The sequence below is a fragment of the Pan troglodytes genome, chromosome 18, assembly GCF_028858775.2.
Source record: "Pan troglodytes isolate AG18354 chromosome 18, NHGRI_mPanTro3-v2.0_pri, whole genome shotgun sequence".
Classification (NCBI taxonomy): Eukaryota; Metazoa; Chordata; class Mammalia; order Primates; family Hominidae; genus Pan; species Pan troglodytes.
In genome coordinates, this window is record NC_072416.2 from 88124747 (window position 1) to 88142383 (window position 17637).

General features: G+C 60.0%; 2 protein-coding genes across 11 annotated transcripts in view; both read left to right on the top strand.

Annotated features, from left to right (window-relative positions):
* Positions 1–8555, top strand: part of TCF25 (transcription factor 25) — a 39149-nt gene extending 30594 nt beyond the window's left edge. For 4 of the 10 annotated variants that reach the window (XM_024349537.3, XM_024349536.3, XM_024349540.3 and 1 more), the window contains 6 exons: positions 340–427; positions 1160–1318; positions 2419–2509; positions 3574–3653; positions 7761–7833; positions 8251–8555. In XM_024349537.3, the coding sequence (XP_024205305.2) occupies positions 340–427; positions 1160–1318; positions 2419–2509; positions 3574–3653; positions 7761–7833; positions 8251–8409 (650 nt within the window). In that variant the 3' untranslated portion in view covers positions 8410–8555. Of the gene's footprint in view, positions 1–339; positions 428–1159; positions 1319–2418; positions 2510–3335; positions 3654–7760; positions 7834–8250 lie in introns of all 10 variants that reach the window. The other 6 variants (XR_010152502.1, XR_010152505.1, XR_010152503.1 and 3 more) reach the window with 3 other exon arrangements.
* A 7052-nt stretch (positions 8556–15607) lies between these two features.
* MC1R (melanocortin 1 receptor) lies at positions 15608–16561 on the top strand. Its single transcript, NM_001009152.1, is given in 1 exon segment — positions 15608–16561. A coding segment is annotated over 1 exon segment (954 nt).
* The last annotated feature ends 1076 nt before the right edge of the window (positions 16562–17637 follow it).

Below are 17637 nucleotides of genomic sequence, written 5' to 3' on the forward strand. Positions count from 1 at the left end.
GCCTGAGCAACAGAGTGAGACCCTGTCTCAAAAAAACAAAAAAAACCCCAACCCCATGTGTGTGGAGGGTGGTAGGTGAGTCTTCCCTTGGATGCAGATGGGGCCCTGGCAGCCTCCTTGGGGCTGGTGTGAAGGAGACCCCCAGCCTCAGACCCTGGGCACGCCAGCAGCAGCAGCTCAGAATACCACCTGGAAGCAAGCCGCTGGCCCTGCAGACTCTCCACCTTAGAACAGCTGTGTCTGTGACAAGGACCTCGCTGTGTCCCTTACCGCCTCGGGGGCTAGGAGTGGCTGGGGTGTGTGCTGAGGGCCCCCACAGAGCCTCCGCTTCCCCTGCAGTCCTCCTGCCCCTGCTCGAGTCTTGCAGTGTGCGGCCCGACGCCAGCGTTTCCAGTCACCGCTTCTTTGGACCCAGTGCTGAAATAAGGTAAAGAGTGGCTGGCGGTGCCCATCTGTGGGTGCCTGTGGGTTCGGAGCCTGGGAGCCATTTTCACTCATCCTGAGAGGCCCTGAGGGACCTGCTTCCAGCAGCAGGAGGGGCTGTGGTGGCGGCCTCGGGGACTGTCATTTGACATGGGAGGGCTCTGGAGCCCTCATCTGTGTGGAAAAGCCCAGGTGGGACAGCTGAGCAGCCTCCAGCTTAAAACCGAGGGTCATATAAAGAGGGTGCCAGGCGTGGCGGCACATGCCTGTAATCTCAGCTTTTTGGGAGGCCGGCTTGTGCCTGGGAGGTCAAAGGTACAGTGAGCTCTGTTTGTGCTCCTGCACTCCAGCCTGGGTGATGGTGAGACCCCGTCTCAAAAAACAGAATAAACAAAGAGGGAGCAAACACAGGAGAAAGTGCACGCCGAGGGGTCATCCCCTGGCCCTCCAGGGCTCGCCCTGTGTGCACGCAGATGGACCCGCCCTGGGTGCATTTTCACATTTTTGTGACGTCAGTCCTGCTTCCTAAAGAACATAACCTGCCCAACAGGCTCACGGCACATACCTGTGTGCCCCAGCCCCACGCCCTCAGGCCAGCAGCCCAGGGGCCTCCTTTAACTCCAGGCCACAGGGCACTCCCTGGACCCCCCATCTGCCCATGCGTGGGGCTCTGCTAGCCTCGAGGCAGGCCGTGGCCTGAAGAGGGGTTCTGCTCACAGCCCTTGCTCTCCCCCAGCCAGCCCCCTGCCCTGAGCCAGCTGGTGAACCTGTACCTTGGGAGGTCACACTTTCTCTGGAAAGAGCCTGCCACCATGAGCTGGCTGGAGGAGAACGTCCACGAGGTTCTGCAAGCAGTGGACGCCGGGGACCCAGCCGTGGAAGCCTGTGAGAACCGGTGAGCTGGGGGTTGACACAAGCCCTGCCACACCCCCTCCTCAGGGACCCTCATCCCAGACACGGGGGCCTCGCATTCGGGAGGCGAGAAGGGCTGTGAGCAGCTTGGCCTCCGTTGCTGTGGGGCCTGTGTGGAGCCTACAAGACAGCGCACAGCCCCTGGCGTGTCCCAGAGGCTTCCTGGGAGGCAGCTGTGGTCATCAGCGCAGGGTACCGAGCTGCTGTTCCCGGGTGCCTCGGGCTGGAGTGGTGGCTTCTGGCCTTGCAGTGTTTCCACATGAGCTGTGAAATGATGATGAGTCTCTCACACCCGCATCTTGGGAGTAAAGAAATCTGGCAGAGACGAGAAAGAGTCCTGTCCTGTGTGTGAACACTTTGGAGGCTCATGCCCTAATATGCTGCATCTGACAGGCAGCCCCTTGCTGTTCTTGTCTCGTTTGTCTGCGCCCTCGGCCCTGTGCTAGTTCTGTGCATCAGCACCGTGGCTCTGCGCAGCGGTGTGGCCAGGCTCAGTGAGGACCGCCTGGGAGTGGTGCCCATTTGCATCTCCACAGTGAAGTCTGTGTGCCGCGGACATGAGGTGTGCCCGGGGGCGCCCAAGAGGTGCTGGTGCCCCCAGCCGCTGGCAGTCATGGGCCCGTCCGCGTGTCTGCTGTCCGCACTGGACTGGACATTTCTCATGGACAGGAGCATTTTGTTCCCTGTACTGCTCTCCCAGAGCGATTTCCAGCAGGGACCAGTGCCTGTGCCTGTAGCCGTAGCAGTGACGATGGTGACACACCCAGGTGTCCCTTCATGGAGATGAACTCAGTGACTTCCCACAAGAAGCCACTGGCCACGGCTCCCATCGTTCTTGTTCTTTGGATGAAGAGGCTGAGTCAGTGGCCATGTGGCTGGGATTGGTCCCCAGAGGCTCCCCAGCCGCAGGCCAGGGACCAGCCATGCTGCCTCTGCTCTAGAGTAAAGTGTACAGTTTTCGCAGCCACCAGAGATGCAGTGAGATGCCTCGTGCTGGGTGGGGGTGGGGGCCGCGGCGCCATGGCGGTTAGCATTTCATTTGCTGTACTTTATCTGCTGTGCCTTGTTTCTCCCCGGCCCTAGGCGGAAGGTGCTCTACCAGCGTGCACCCAGGAATATCCACCGCCATGTGATCCTCTCTGAGATCAAGGAAGCCGTCGCTGCCCTGCCCCCGGTAAGGGAGAAAGGCTGAAATGGGAGCTGTGTGTGAGCCGGTCACATGCACGTCCCTTCTGCTCCGGGAGGCCCACATGCAGGCGTGCGTGGTGCGGGCTCCCGCAGCAGCCCAGCCCCGCCACGGCAGGGGCAGGGTCTAGTGCAGAGGGCTCCTCGTTTCCTGGCAGCCCGCCACGGCAGGGGCAGGGTCTAGTGCAGAGGGCTCCTCCTTTCCTGGCAGCTCGCCACGGCAGGGGCAGGGTCTAGTGCAGAGGGCTCCTCCTTTCCTGGCAGCCCAGGTTCGGATGCTTGTTGTTTTGAGAGAGAAATCCTTTGGGGCTCAGAGCACAAGCTGAGTCATCACCGTGGTGAGCTGCTCCATCCGTGGTCTTGTGAGCGTGTGGTGCGGCTGCTGGGGGATTCTCTGTAGTCGTGGGGTGTAGTCCTGCTCTGATGCCTCCTGTGCTGGAGGTGCCGTTTCTGTCTCAAAACCTGAGGAGTTTATACTGTTGTTAAGGGATAAGATAGAACGAGTGAGAAAACCAGCAAGTCAGAGGGTCACAGGACCGTGGACTGTCCACTGGGAACAGCTTAGTGCCTCCTGGTTTAACTTCAGCTGCTCTGCGGGCCCTTATGACCGGCATGGCTGGCTTTGTCTGGGGCTGTGAGCTTCTGACTCTCCTCAGTAGAGTGGCAGCACATGGCACTGTGCAACCGGAGGGCAGCTCAGGGTCCCTGTAGCCTGCATTCGCTGAAGTGGGAGCTTCTGTCACGTGGTGAAGAAGTTGGCAGGCTTGAGCGGCACGTGACCCCCTTCCTTCCCCACCACACACTCTGGTGTGCAGGGCAGACGCCGTGCAGGTTCACCTCGACTCCCGTGAGTGTCCTGGTGGCAGAAGGACCGTCCCACCCTCACCCAAAGCTCGTTGGTACAAAAAGCACAGCCGTTTCTGTCAGACTCTGTGGCTATCTCTCAGCAGATGCATCCAGTCCACGCTGGAGTCAACTGAAGGACTCTGCTGGGAGAGGCAGACGCCCCCTGGCAGCATCCGTAGCATCTTCGTTTTATGTCCCTTTCTGAAGGACGTGACCACGCAGTCTGTGATGGGGTTTGATCCTCTGCCTCCTTCGGACACAATCTACTCCTACGTCAGGCCAGAGAGGTACCTCCCTCCTTCCAGTTCCCACCTCCCAGCTCCCACCTCCCTCCTCCCTCCTCCTACTTCCCGGCTCCCACCTCCCAGTTCCCACCTCCCAGCTCCCACCTCCCTCCTCCCACCTCCCTCCTCCCTCCTCCCAGCTCCCACCTCCCAGTTCCCACCTCCCAGCTCCAACCTCCCTCCTCCCTCCTTCCAGTTCCCACCTCCCAGCTCCCAGTTCCCACCTCCCAGCTCCCACCTCCCTCCTCCCTCCTCCCAGCTCCCGGCTCCCACCTCCCAGTTCCCACCTCCCACCTCCCTCCTCCCAGCTCCTGGCTCCCACCTCCCAGTTCCCACCTCCCAGCTCCAACCTCCCTCCTCCCTCCTTCCAGTTCCCACCTCCCAGCTCCAACCTCCCTCCTCCCTCCTTCCAGTTCCCACCTCCCAGCTCCCAGTTCCTACCTCCCAGCTCCCGCCTCCCACCTCCCAGCTCCCACCTCCCTCCTCCCAGTTCCCACCTCCCAGCTCCCAGCTCCCTCCTCCCAGTTCCCACCTCCCAGTTCCCTCCTCCTACCTCCCAGCTCCCGCCTCCCACCTTACAGCCCCTGTCTCCTCCCTCCTCCCAGTTCCCAGCTCCCAGCTCCCGCCTCCCTCCTCTCACCTCCCCTGCCACCTCCTGCCTCCCTCCTCCCAGCTCCCACCTTCCAGCTCCCGCCTCCCTCCTCCAAATTCCCATCTTCCAACCCCGCCTCCCTCCTCTCAGTTCCCACCTCCCAGCTCCCAGCTCCCTCCTCCCAGTTCCCACCTCCCAGCTCCCTCCTCCCTTCTCCCAGTTCCCACCTCCCAGCTTCCTCCTCCCACCTTCTAATTCCCACCTCTTTCCTCGCAGTTCCCACCTCCCACCTCCCATCTTCCAGCTCCCAGCTCCCACCTCCCTCCTTCCAGTTTCCACCTCCCAGCTCCCACCTCCCACCTTCCAGTTCCCACCTCCTTCCTCGCAGTTCCCACCTGCCAGTTCCCACCTCTTTCCTCGCAGTTCCCACCTGCCAGTTCCCACCTCTTTCCTCGCAGTTCCCACCTCCCACCTCCCATCTCCCAGCTCCCGCCTCCCTCCTCCCAGTTCCCACCTCCCAGCTCCCACCTCCCACCTCCCAGCTCCCACCTCCCTCCTCCCTCCTCCCAGTTCCCACCTCCCAGCTCCCACCTCCCTCCTCCCACCTCCCAGTTCCCACCTCCCATCTCTCAGCTCCCAGCTGCCACCTCCCAGCTTCTGCCTCCCTCCTCTCAGCTCCCACCTCCCAGCTCCCACCTCCCAGCTCCCTCCTCCCAGTTCCCTCCTCCCAGTTCCCACCTCCCAGTTCCCACCTCCCAGTTCCCACCTCCCAGCTTCCTCCTCCCACCTTCTAGTTCCCACCTCTTTCCTCGCAGTTCCCACCTCCCAGCTCCCATCTTCCAGCTCCCAGCTCCCACCTCCCTCCTTCCAGTTTCCACCTCCCAGCTCCCACCTCCCACCTTCCAGTTCCCACCTCCTTCCTCGCAGTTCCCACCTGCCAGTTCCCACCTCTTTCCTCGCAGTTCCCACCTCCCACCTCCCATCTCCCAGCTCCCGCCTCCCTCCTCCCAGTTCCCACCTCCCAGCTCCCACCTCCCTCCTCCCTCCTCCCAGTTCCCACCTCCCAGCTCCCACCTTCCAGCTCCCAGCTCCCACCTAGCAGCTCCCGGCTCCCGGCTCCCACCTCCCTCCTCCCACCTCCCAGCTCCCGCCTCCCTCCTCCCACCTCCCTCCTCCCAGTTCCCACCTCCCATCTCTCAGCTCCCAGCTGCCACCTCCCAGCTTCTGCCTCCCTCCTCCCAGTTCCCACCTCCCAGCTCCCACCTCCCAGCTCCCGCCTCCCTCATCCTAGTTCCCACCTCCCAGCTCCCAGCTCCCTCCTCCCACCTCCCAGCTCCCACCTCCCTCCTTTCATCTCCCTCCTTTCATCTCCCACCTGGCACCTCCCGCCTCCCACCTTCCAGCTCCCGCCTCCCTCCTCCCAGTTCCCACCTCCCAGCTCCCTCCTCCCACCTCCCTCCTCCCACCCCCCACCTCCCTCCCAGTTTCCACCTCCCTGCTCCCACCTCCCACCTCCCTCCTCCCACCTCCCAACTCTCTCCTCCCACCTTCCAGTTCCCACCTCCTTCCTCGCAGTTCCCACCTCCCAGCTCCCACCTTCCAGCTCCCGCCTCCCGCCTCCCAGCTCCCGCCTCCCAGCTCCCAGCTCCCGCCTCTCGCCTACCAGCTCCCATCTTCCGCCTCCCTCCTCCCAGTTTCCACCTCCCAGCTCCCACCTCGCAGCTCCCAGCTCCCAGCTCCCACCTCGCAGCTCCCAGCTCTCTCCTGCAGCTCTGAGGTCAGGGCTTTGGGGCTCACAGGGACTGGCTGCCTCTTTCAGACCCAGATGCTGAGAGATGGGGCTCAGGGTTAAGTGGGTCTTTCCCCTCATAGGAAGGGAGAGGAGGAGAGGAACAGTGTTATTTGGGGATCACAGCTCTGCGTTTGCAGGCCACGTTCTTTCCCATCTCCACCGAACGTATGAGCGCTTGCGTGTCGGCCTCTGTGGCAGGTGCGAGTGACACAGTGGAAGCAGGTGTGCAGTGAAGTGGGGAAAACATATTAATTTTAGAATCTAGAAATAAACATAAAATCAAAACTGCACCAGCCTGGCCAACATGACAAAACCCCGTCTCAACTAAAAATACAAAACTTAGACGGCTGGGTGCAGTGACTCACGCCTGTAATTCCAGCAGTTTGAGAGGCCAAGGTGGGCAAATCACAAGGTCAAGAGATTGAGACCAGCCTGGCCAACGTGCTGAAAACCCGTCTCTACTAAAATACAACAAAATTAGCTGGGTGTGGTGCCGCACACCTGTAGTCCCAGCTACTTGGGAGGCTGAGGCAGGAAAATTGTTTGAACCCGGGAGGCACAGGTTGCAGTGAGTGGAGATCATGCCACTGCACTCCATCCTGGCGACAGAGGAAGACTCCGTCTCAAAAAAAAAAAAAAAATTGGGCGTGGTGGGTTGTGCCTGTAATCCCAGCTACTCAGGAGGCTGAGGCAGGAGAATCCCTTGAACCCGGAAGGAGGAGGTTGCCGTGAGCTGAGATCATGCCACTGCCCTCCAGCCTGGGTGACAGAGTGACTCCATCTCAAAAAAAAAAAAAAAAGCCTCCAGTAAGGTGTTTGGAGGAAGGATGGTGGCTGTGCTGAGACGCAGAGGAAGGATGGTGGCTGTGCTGAGACGGAGAGGATGAATGTGCCCTCACCAGGCTCGGGGGAGAGGGTCCTCGTGTTCCCCAGCAGAGTCACGATGTGCCAAGGCCCTGTGCCAGGAGCAGAGCACACGGCACATTGAGAGAACAAAAGCCCCATGGCCAGACTGGGAAAGCAGGGCTGCGGCGCAAGAGGGCCAACTGCCAGGCTGCCGGTGTTTCTGGCTTTCAGAATCTGGGTCATTGAAAGGCTTTTTACCTTTCCTTCTGGGCTTGAAAGTACTTGCCTTACCCAGGCCCCGTCACCCACACAGTGGTCGTCGTGATTATCCCTGCCGGCAGGGTGTTGCAGCATTGAGGAATCGCGGTTCTTTGCTGCCTCCCTCCGCTGTGGAGCCCAGGCTTTTGCCCTCCCTAGAGCTCCTTAGGCCTGGCCGCTCAGCGTCCTGTAGAGCCGGGCCGCGGTAGCCCCTCGCACCGTGAGGGTCTCCGCTTAACGCAGGCCCTGGAAGCTTCTGCCTTTGCGTAAGGAGTGTGTGCTGAAGGAGACGTTGAAACTGCAGCTTTTCTGAAAAGCAAGGCACCTGTGCAGTGGCCGAGGATGGCTGTGGGAGCCTCGCTCCGGACCCCACGCCTGCCTCAGCTGAGTTGGTCTCCCTCATCCTGTTCCCGCTGTCCACACCCCCACCCTAAGCTGATGAGGAAGCCTCACGGTCCACCCAGGGAATCCAGGGCCTGTGCTCAGCTGCTGCTGCTCTGCTCCCTGGCGGCCCCTCCGTGTCCCTGCGTGGGAGGCAGCTGGCAGGCAGCCCCGTGAGCCGGGTTGGGTCCCACAAATCTCAGTTCAGTGTCATTTCTGACTTTTCTTGACTTTCTTTCAGGCTAAGTCCCATCAGCCATGGAAACACCATTGCTCTCTTCTTCCGGTCACTGTTGCCAAACTATACCATGGAGGTAGGTTGAGCTCGCCCCAGCCCCTGCCTCCCCAGTGGGTGCGGGCATATCCATTCCAGTGCGAATGCCTGGAGCCTCCTTGAACCAGGACTGTGCCAGGCGGCACAGGGAGCAGGGAAGGACCAAGGCTGCATTGTACCAGTGGGGTGCCCATTCTGCTGGGGAAATTGGGGCCTGCCCAGATGGTAGCAGATGCAGGGCCGCGAGTCAGCCCGGCTTGATCCCACTCTGTGCCTGGCTTGGTCTAGACACGGCATTTGGTTTTGAGAGCTTCGTCCTCACAGGGACCTGGGGAGTGTTCAGGGCCCGGTGCTGGGGCAAGGGCCACCTCGGGCTCCACAGTGCCTCCTGCTTGGGCCCCGGGCCCCTAGTCCCAGCACAGACAGCCCCCTGCTCAGACATGTCCCCTTGCTGCAGGGGGAGAGGCCCGAGGAAGGAGTGGCTGGGGGTCTGAACCGCAACCAGGGCCTGAACAGGCTGATGCTGGCTGTGCGCGACATGATGGCCAACTTCCACCTCAACGACCTGGAGGCGCCGCACGAGGACGACGCTGAGGGGGAGGGGGAGTGGGACTGAGCGTCCGCAGAGGTGACCAAAAAGCTGTATGATGATGTTCCCGATTTCTGTGCTGGTCGGAGTCGGCCAGTTGCCTGAAGTAGGGAAGCTGACTGTGTCGCTCCCTGGTCCACTGTTTCTCCTATAAATGTAAATGGGTCACGCTCTGCCGTCCGCACCTTCTCCTTTCGCAGGCACTGAGCGCCGTCCCATGCCCTCGGATTCGAATCACACTCAGTCCATTCTCCTCCCGGTGGCTTGTGGGTGAGGTGGGGCCCAGACCACGCTTCCTGTGCTCCCAGGATCTGGGCACGGGTGGAGAAGGGGCCCCACGGGGTCTTCAGTGCAGGTCCCTGCTGAATGCCAAGGCCCTGGGTGCACATCCTCCTTCAACTTGCTGTGGAGTTCGTCAACAGAGCTGCCTGCCTTGTTGGTAGAGGGTCTCAGGGCAGGGCTGGAGCAGAGAGGCCCCTATGTGGCAGCCGGCCTTCAGTCTTGTTCCTCCAAGCAAATGGGGTAGAGATGTTGGGGTCCTTTGGCTGGATGCCACTATCTGTTGAATCTGACAAAATAATTTTCTTTTTTTTTTTTTTTTTGAGACAAGAGTCTCACTCTGTCGCGCAGGCTGGAGTGCAGTGGTGCAATCTCAGCTCACTGCAAGCTCCGCCTCCTGGGTTCACACCATTCTCCTGCCTCAGCCTCCCGAGTAGCTGGGGCTACAGGCACCCGCCACCACGCCTGGCTAATGTTTGTATTTTTAGTAGAGACGGGGTTCCACCATGTTGGCCAGGATGGTCTCAATCTCTTGACCTCGTGATCCGCCCGCCTTGGCCCCCCATAGTGCTGGGGTTACAGCTGTGAGCCACCGCGCCTGGCTCTGCCAAAATAATTTTATTAGAGAACTTGAGGGCAGTGCCCAGAATTGAAGGCGAAGCCCCAGAAGCATGTTTTGCAGAGAAGTGCCCAGGGAAGCTCTGAGGGCCCATGTAGCAAAGATCAGGGGACAGTCGGTCTGAGGGTGAATGGGCCACTCGAACCAAGACCCCAGTCTTGGGGGAGGGCTTAGCTGGAGCAGGTCCTGGCACAGTTGACTGATGGTGCACAGAACCCGTGCATCCCACGGCCCCACGGTGCTGCAGCTGCAGGAGGGGCGGAGGCTGCAGCCAGACAGCATCAGAAGCCAGCATGGTTCTGGAAGGATCGAGAACACCAAGGTGTTAGGGCTGCAGCAGGGGTCCTGTCCCCTGGCACCCCTCACCGCCCTAATCTTTTACCCTTAGGAGGCAGCAGACACGAGGGGCTGCCCGAGGCTCTAGGGCGGCCAATGAGGCAGGAAACATGTTCCAGCCCCAGCTAGGTACTGGTCTGTGGACCCACCTCCCAGAAAGCCCATCACTGTGTAATCGTCTAACCTGGTGCTTGCCGAGGCCTGTGAGTTCATCCTTTTGGCAGTTCCTGGTGTCTCCTTACTCTGCTCAGCATTTCCTGGGCGGGAGCTTAGGGTGCAGGACCCTCCCCAGGACGACGAGGGCCCAGTGTCCATGACAAGAGTTGGCCCGAGGGCTGAGCCACGTGTGCCCATCTCAGACGTGGGCCTGAGGGTGCAGCCCTGGCCCTGTGCTGGCCGTTTCCAGGAGCGGTGCCCTGAGGTCCCAGCTGTGATAGCCCCACGCTCTGCCGGAAGAGATCATGGGGGCGGGGAGTTGGTGCTGTGGCCTCGTTCCTCTCTGCAGTGAGTGAACGATGTTTGTGGTCAGCAGGAGCCTGTGGGGAGCACAGGCTGGTCCTCCTGGTGTCCCACCCACCCCTTTTTCCATGGGGGATCTGCACTCAGCTCCAGGGAAGATGGTTGGGAGATAACCCCAGTCTGCCCTAGGTCCCCACCCTTCACAGCCAGGGTGGTCCGTGGTGAGCTTCAGCCATCGAGATGCGGGGGTCTGCTAGAGTCTTCAGGGTCTTTTCTCTGAAAATGACAGGCAAGCAAGGAGAGCTGGGTCCCCTGCCTCTTCCATTCCAGATGCCTTGAATCCACCCAAATGGGGATGTGATGTTTGGAGCTGCAGCAGCCGCCCTACGGTTGGGAGTCAGAGAAGAGCCGGTGTTCCAGGGACAGTGCAGCAGAGGCTGAGCCCAGGCCTGCTGTCCCGAGAGGTGGCTGGATCACTGACACTTTGGCAGTGGTGCTGGGGTTTATGTCATGACTTGCAGCTGAGCCTACTTCCAAAGACCGTGAGATCTGAAAGACTGTTTTGAGGGCGTAGCCTCTGCCATGATTGTGGGGAATGCTGTCCTGTTTCCTCCCTTGGCCCTGCTCAGCCCAGCGAGAGGCTGAGGCACACGTGGCTCCCCGGGTGCCCACAGGCAGCGTGGCTCACCAGCTGGGCCCTTTTCCACTGAGCCAGAACCCCCCAGAGCCTTCAATGCAGGCACCACGGTGAGCCCACGAGAAACCCTGCTTGCCACCTCCCACACCCCCAGCCCCAAGTTCAAAGGAAATGGTCCCTGAACCAAGGGCTGAGATCAGCCGTGGGTCCGGCTGTCCTGGGGAGCTGTACTGGAGCCCACCACGGTGGGACTGTTGGTCCAGCGGTGACCTCCACCTCCATGTCTGTGGCCGCAGCTGGACAGGCCACTCCCTGGGCCACAGAGATGTTTTACCTCTCGCAGCCCTCGGGCACACATTGAGCAGATGCGTGTGTGCGTGTGTGTGTGGGTGGGTGCGCATTTGTATGTGTGTGCCTGTGTGTGTGCGCATGTGGTGTGGGTGCACATTTGTGTGCACGTGTGTGGGTAAACATTGTGCATACGTGTGTGGGTAAACATTTGTGCACGCGTGTGTGGGTAAACATTTGTGTGTGTGTGCGTATGTATGTGTGTACATTTGTATGTGTGTACATTTGTATGCGTGTGTGCCTGTGTGTGGGTGCACATTTGTGTGTGTGTGTGTGTGCCTGTGTGTGTGTTGCAGGCCCTGGATGCCAGACACTGAATAAACGCAGGAAGACGTCTGTCTTCATTCTCCTCGTGGGTCGCTGGTCCAGAAACACCTGGGTGGAAAGTGCTCTGCAGGAACGGTGCCTCTGCCTGTGGCGGGGACCCTGGTGAGCGGATGGGCCAGCCCCACGTGTCTTCCGGCCACTCAGCATGCAGTGTTTCCAGGGGCACTAAGAGACCAAAATCGAGATATGATTAGCTCTGTAGGATTTCATCTAATCACAGATCATCCCGAGGCTAATTTATCTCCCCCATGACCATAACGCATCAAAAAGTTGACTTTTTGCAGCTCGGCTGTGCCTCATCTTCCCACGAAGCCCCGACAGGCACATCCAGTGAGGAACCACAGTGGGAGTCCTGTGGCAGGGTCACCCCACTTCCGATGCCCTCCAGCTGCATCTTGGCAGGAAAAAGGCTGCCTAGTTCTCATGCCCTTTCAAGTCCCGGGCTGGGGGGTAGCAGTGGAGGCTGGGGTTAACCGCCGTCCGTCTCAAAGGCCTCATTGTGGAGCTGCAAACATGAACGTCCTCGAAATGTGAGGGGACAGTGCTCTGGGGCAGGGGCTGCTCCCCGGCTCATGGCCAGAGGTGAGCGGGGTCTGGGACTGGGTCTGTGAGGTGCTGTGGACGTCGGGGGGCTCCTGGGGCAGGGACACAGCCACGGCCCTCACACCAGTGGGAGCCGTCTTCCTTCCCGAGGCAGAGGCTTGGCCTTCTCACACCTTGGGACCCTTCTCTCCCCTGTGCTCATGCTGGAAGCACAGCGTGAGGGGGCAAAGGTCATGGGAGGCAAAAGGCTGGGCTGAGGCCGAGGCTCTGTGGCTGTGGCCGGACACCAGGTCCCGTGGTGGCGTGGGCAGGGCGCGCTCTCTCCTCTGAGCAGCCTGGGGCTGCGTGTGTTAACAGAAACAGGTCTGCCAATTTGAAGATGGTTTGACCGAGTCTCCCAAAGCTGAAGAGAGGTCCCTGCCCATGTCTCCCGGGTGGCAATCCACAGATGCACCTGTGTCCATCAGACGGTATCGTTGATAGGGAGTCTGAAGCCACCCAGACGTGGTCTGTTCACGCCGTGGACACCACAGTCTGAGGCAGACGGTTGCAGCCACCGGCATAGGCGAATCTCAGCCAGAGAGAGTGAACTGGGACACCATTCACGTGATGGGCCAGATGGGCTGGCAGTGGCTCGCTGGAGCCATCCGGGTGGGAACGCTGTGTCTGTTGGTCTGGTGCTGCTTATGTGGCTGGTTCAGGTCTGTCATCCCTCAACCTGCATATTTATCACTGGTGCATTTTCATGTATGTTGTACCTCAATTAAAACATTTTAGGGCCGGGCGCGGTGGCTCACGCCTGTAATCCCAGCACTGTGGGAGGTGGAGGCGGGAGGATCATGAGGTCAGGAGATCAAGACCGTCCTGGCCAACATGGTGAAACCCCATCTCTACTAAAAAAAATACAAAAATTTGCCGGGCGTGGCGGCACGCGCCTGTAGTCTCAGCTACTCAGGAGGCTGAGGTATGAGAACTACTTGAACCCGGTAGGCAGAGGCTACCGTGAGCCGAGATCATGCCACTGCACTCCAGCCTGGGTGACAGTGAGACTTCGTCTCAAAAAAAAAAAAATTAAAGCAGATGGGGTGTGGGGGCTCATCCCTGTAATCTCAGCATTTTGGGAGGCTGAGGCGGACCGATCACCTGAGGTCAGGAGTTCAAGACCAGCCTGGTCAACATGGTGAAGCCCCGTCTCTACAAAAAATACAAAAAATAGCCAGGTGTGGTAGTGGGTGCCGTAGTCCCAGCTAGTTGGGAGGCTGAGGCATAAGTATTGCTTGAACCCAGAAGGCGGAGGTTGCAGTGAGCCAAGAATGCACCACTACACTCCAGCCTGGGCGACAGAGTGAAACTGTGTCTCAAAATAAATAAATACATAAAAATAATATATATATATATATATGTTTGTGTTTGAGACTGAATCTGTGTTTCCCAGGCTGGAGTGCAGTGGTGTGATCCCGGCTTACTGCAACCTCCGCCTCCTGGGTTCAAGCAATTCTGCCTCAGCCTCCCAAGTAGCTGGGATTATAGGCGTGCGCCACCACGCCTGGCTAATTTTTGTATTTTTAGTAGAGATGGAGTTTCACCATATTACCCAAGCTGGTCTTGAACTCCTGACCTCATGATCCGCCTGCCTCAGCCTCCCAAAGTGCTGGGATTATAGAGGTGAGCCACTGTGCCCGGCAATAATAATTTTTTTTTTTTCGAGACAGAGTTTTGCTCTTGTTGCCCAGGCTGGAGTGCAATGGCGCAATCTCGGCTCACGGCAACCTCCGCCTCTCATGTTCAAGCTATTATCCTGACTCAGCTGGGATTACAGGCACCCACCACCACACCTGGCTGATTTTGGTATTTTTGGTAGAGACAGGGTTTCTCTATGTCGGCCAGGCTGGTCTCGAACTCCTGACCTCAGGTGATCCACCCGCCTTGGGCTCCCAAAGTGCTGGGATTACAGCCCTGAGCCACCGTGCCCGACAATAATAAAAATTTTTAAAGCAAAACTAAAGATTTATAAATTGTAAAATGCAGATGTAACAAGTGAGTATTTACTGTACCAGTAAATATGAAAAATATTAACGTGCTCACACACACGGAGGTGGCTTGTGAGTGGTGTGAGCATTTCATGGTCAGAGTTTGGCAGTCGGGCGAGAGACAGGATGGATTTTAACTCAAACATTGCAGACACAAACTGAAAACCCTGATGCGGTGCCTGCACCGTTGCCTCCTTTCCTGCAGCTGTAAATGGGACGAGTAATTCCATCCTCCTCCCGCTTCCACCCTTCAGCACAGACGCAGTCTTCAGCAAGAAAGTGCTGGGAACGCCCTGGAGTGAACCCAGGAAGATGCCTGCAGTGGGTGCCAGGACCCCTCCCCACCGTCCCTGCTGGGCTTCGGGGCCACGCCCGACTGCTGTGAACGGCCTGCGGAGCACCACGTGCGACGGCTGGAGGCGAGAGGTCTGCCTTTGATGTGGCTGTTGGTGCAGGGCCTGTGGTGCCTTCCGCAGCGGAAATGGCGCGCCGCCCGGGGAGGGCGGGAGCAGCGTCCCGGGTGCCCCTGTGAGGATGAGCAACGAGATGACTGGAGGGTCCCCGAAGACCTCACCAGGGTGGCCCCAGCCGGTCCGCTCCCAGGAAGCAACACCCCCACAGCCCCAGGGCCGCAGCTGAGGGGGTCGCCACTCTGGCTGGGCGAGGCTGGGCCCTTGGGGGCAGGCGCCAGAGTGGCCTCAGGCTCTACCAGATGCCTGAAAGCACCAACCCCTCCAGGGCTCACTAGCATTGGACGCTTTCACGCTCTGCCCTGGCCGGAAGCCCCCTCACCCCCCGCGATGTGCAACTCCTGCAGGGCTCACTCAGTTTCCAGAACTTTAATTATTGGAAAGTTCTCCCTGGTCCAGCCCCCAAATCTGCCGTGAACGTTGACAGCTGAGTTGCTGCTCCATGCGTGCTTTGGCTGAGAGCAGAGGGGGCCCCTGTCCTCCCTGAGCTGCTGACGTGGGGAGGGGTGAAGGGTGGGGCCTCTGGAGAGGGCAGGTCCCGGGGAAGCTCCGGACTCCTAGAGGGGCGGCCAGGTGGGGGCCCTGGTGACCAGGACAGACTGTGGTGTTTTTTAACGTAAAGGAGATCTGCGGTGTGAGGGACCCCCTGGGTGCTGCACGCTGCCTGGTGGCGTGCCGGGCCATGGTGGGTGCTCACGCCCCTGGCATGTGCCCGTCATGTGGCCGCCCTCAGTGGGAGGGGCTCCGAGGACGACTTTTAAAAACGCAGAGAAAAGCTCCATTCTTCCCAGGACCTCAGCGCAGCCCTGGCCCAGGAAGGCAGGAGACAGAGGCCAAGACGGTCCAGAGGTGTCGAAATGTCCTGGGGACCTGAGCAGCAGCCACCAGGGAAGAGGCAGGGAGGGAGCTGAGGACCAGGCTTGGTTGTGAGAATCCCTGAGCCCAGGGGGTTGATGCCAGGAGGTGTCTGGACTGGCTGGGCCATGCCTGGGCTGACCTGTCCAGCCACGGAGAGGGTGTGAGGGCAGATCTGGGGGTGCCCAGATGGAAGGAGGCAGGCATGGGGGACACCCAAGGCCCCCTGGCAGCACCATGAACTAAGCAGGACACCTGGAGGGGGAGAACTGTGGGGACCTGGAGGCCTCCAACGACCCCTTCCTGCTTCCTGGTCAGGACTATGGCTGTGCAGGGATCCCAGAGAAGACTCCTGGGCTCCCTCAACTCCACCCCCACAGCCATCCCCCAGCTGGGGCTGGCTGCCAACCAGACAGGAGCCCGGTGCCTGGAGGTGTCCATCCCTGACGGGCTCTTCCTCAGCCTGGGGCTGGTGAGCTTGGTGGAGAACATGCTGGTGGTGGCCACCATCGCCAAGAACCGGAACCTGCACTCACCCATGTACTGCTTCATCTGCTGCCTGGCCCTGTCGGACCTGCTGGTGAGTGGGAGCAACGTGCTGGAGACGGCCGTCATCCTCCTGCTGGAGGCCGGTGCACTGGTGGCCCGGGCTGCGGTGCTGCAGCAGGTGGACAATGTCATTGACGTGATCACCTGCAGCTCCATGCTGTCCAGCCTCTGCTTCCTGGGCGCCATCGCCGTGGACCGCTACATCTCCATCTTCTACGCACTGCGCTACCACAGCATCGTGACCCTGCCGCGGGCGCGGCGAGCCATCGCGGCCATCTGGGTGGCCAGTGTCCTCTTCAGCACGCTCTTCATCGCCTACTGCGACCACACGGCCGTCCTGCTGTGCCTCGTGGTCTTCTTCCTGGCTGTGCTGGTGCTCATGGCGGTGCTGTACGTCCACATGCTGGCCCGGGCCTGCCAGCACGCCCAGGGCATCGCCCGCCTCCACAAGAGGCAGCGCCCGGTCCACCAGGGCTTTGGCCTTAAAGGCGCTGTCACCCTCACCATCCTGCTGGGCATTTTCTTCCTCTGCTGGGGCCCCTTCTTCCTGCATCTCACACTCATCGTCCTCTGCCCCGAGCACCCCACGTGCGGCTGCATCTTCAAGAACTTCAACCTCTTTCTCGCCCTCATCATCTGCAATGCCATCATCGACCCCCTCATCTACGCCTTCCACAGCCAGGAGCTCCGCAGGACGCTCAAGGAGGTGCTGACGTGCTCCTGGTGAGCGCGGTGCAGGCGGCTTTAAGTGTGCTGGGCAGAGGGAGGTGGTGATATTGTGTGGCCTGGTTCCTGTGTGTCCCCGTTTGTCAAAGAGGATGGACTAAATGATCTCTGAAGGTGTTGAAGCGCGGACCCTTCTGGGTCCAGGGAGGGGTCCCTGCAAAACTCCAGGCAGGACTTCTCACCAGCAGTCGTGGGGAACGGAGGAGGACATGGGGAGGTTGTGGGGCCTCAGGCTCCGGGCACCAGGGGCCGGCCTCAGGCTCCTAAAGAGACATTTTCCGCCCACTCCTGGGACACTCCATCTGCTCCAATGACTGAGCAGCATCCACCCCACCCCCATCTTTGCTGCCAGCTCTCAGGACCGTGCCCTCGTCAGCTGGGATGTGAAGTCTCTGGGTGGAAGTGTGTGCCAAGAGCTACTCCCACAGCAGCCCCAGGAGAAGGGGCTTTGTGACCAGAAAGCTTCTTCCACAGCCCTGCAGCGGCTCTTGCAAAAGGAGGTGAAATCCCTGCCTCAGGCCAAGGGACCAGGTTTGCAGGAGCCCCCCTAGTGGTGTGGGGCTGAGCCCTCCTGAGGGCCGGTTCTAAGGCTCAGACTGGGCACTGGGGCCTCAGCCTGCTTTCCTGCAGCAGTCGCCCAAGCAGACAGCCCTGGCAAATGCCTGACTCAGTGGCCAGTGCCTGTGAGCATGGGGCCAGGAAAGTCTGGTAATAAATGTGACTCAGCATCACCCACCTTAGCCCCTTCCAGAAAGTGCTTGAAGTTTGCGGGTGGAGGGATGGGGGAGGGGAAGGTGGGCAGGGGTGAGAGTCGAGAGGGAAGAAAGGAGTCCCGGAAAACGTGGCTGCCTCCCCAGGTGAGGAAGCCACAGCCCCAGAGGCCCCAAATGCCTGGGGAGTGTGGAGGTCCCAACCAGGCTTGCGCTGACCATGCTTCTCGGTTTTCTCTCCGTGCTGACAAACCCCAGCCTAGAGGAAGGACGAGCAGGTGCAGCAGGGCCCCAGTCCCCTCCACTCTTGATGCTGTCCTAGCTGCAGAAGAGGCGGGTTCCCAGCCTTCCCTGTGACCACATGTGA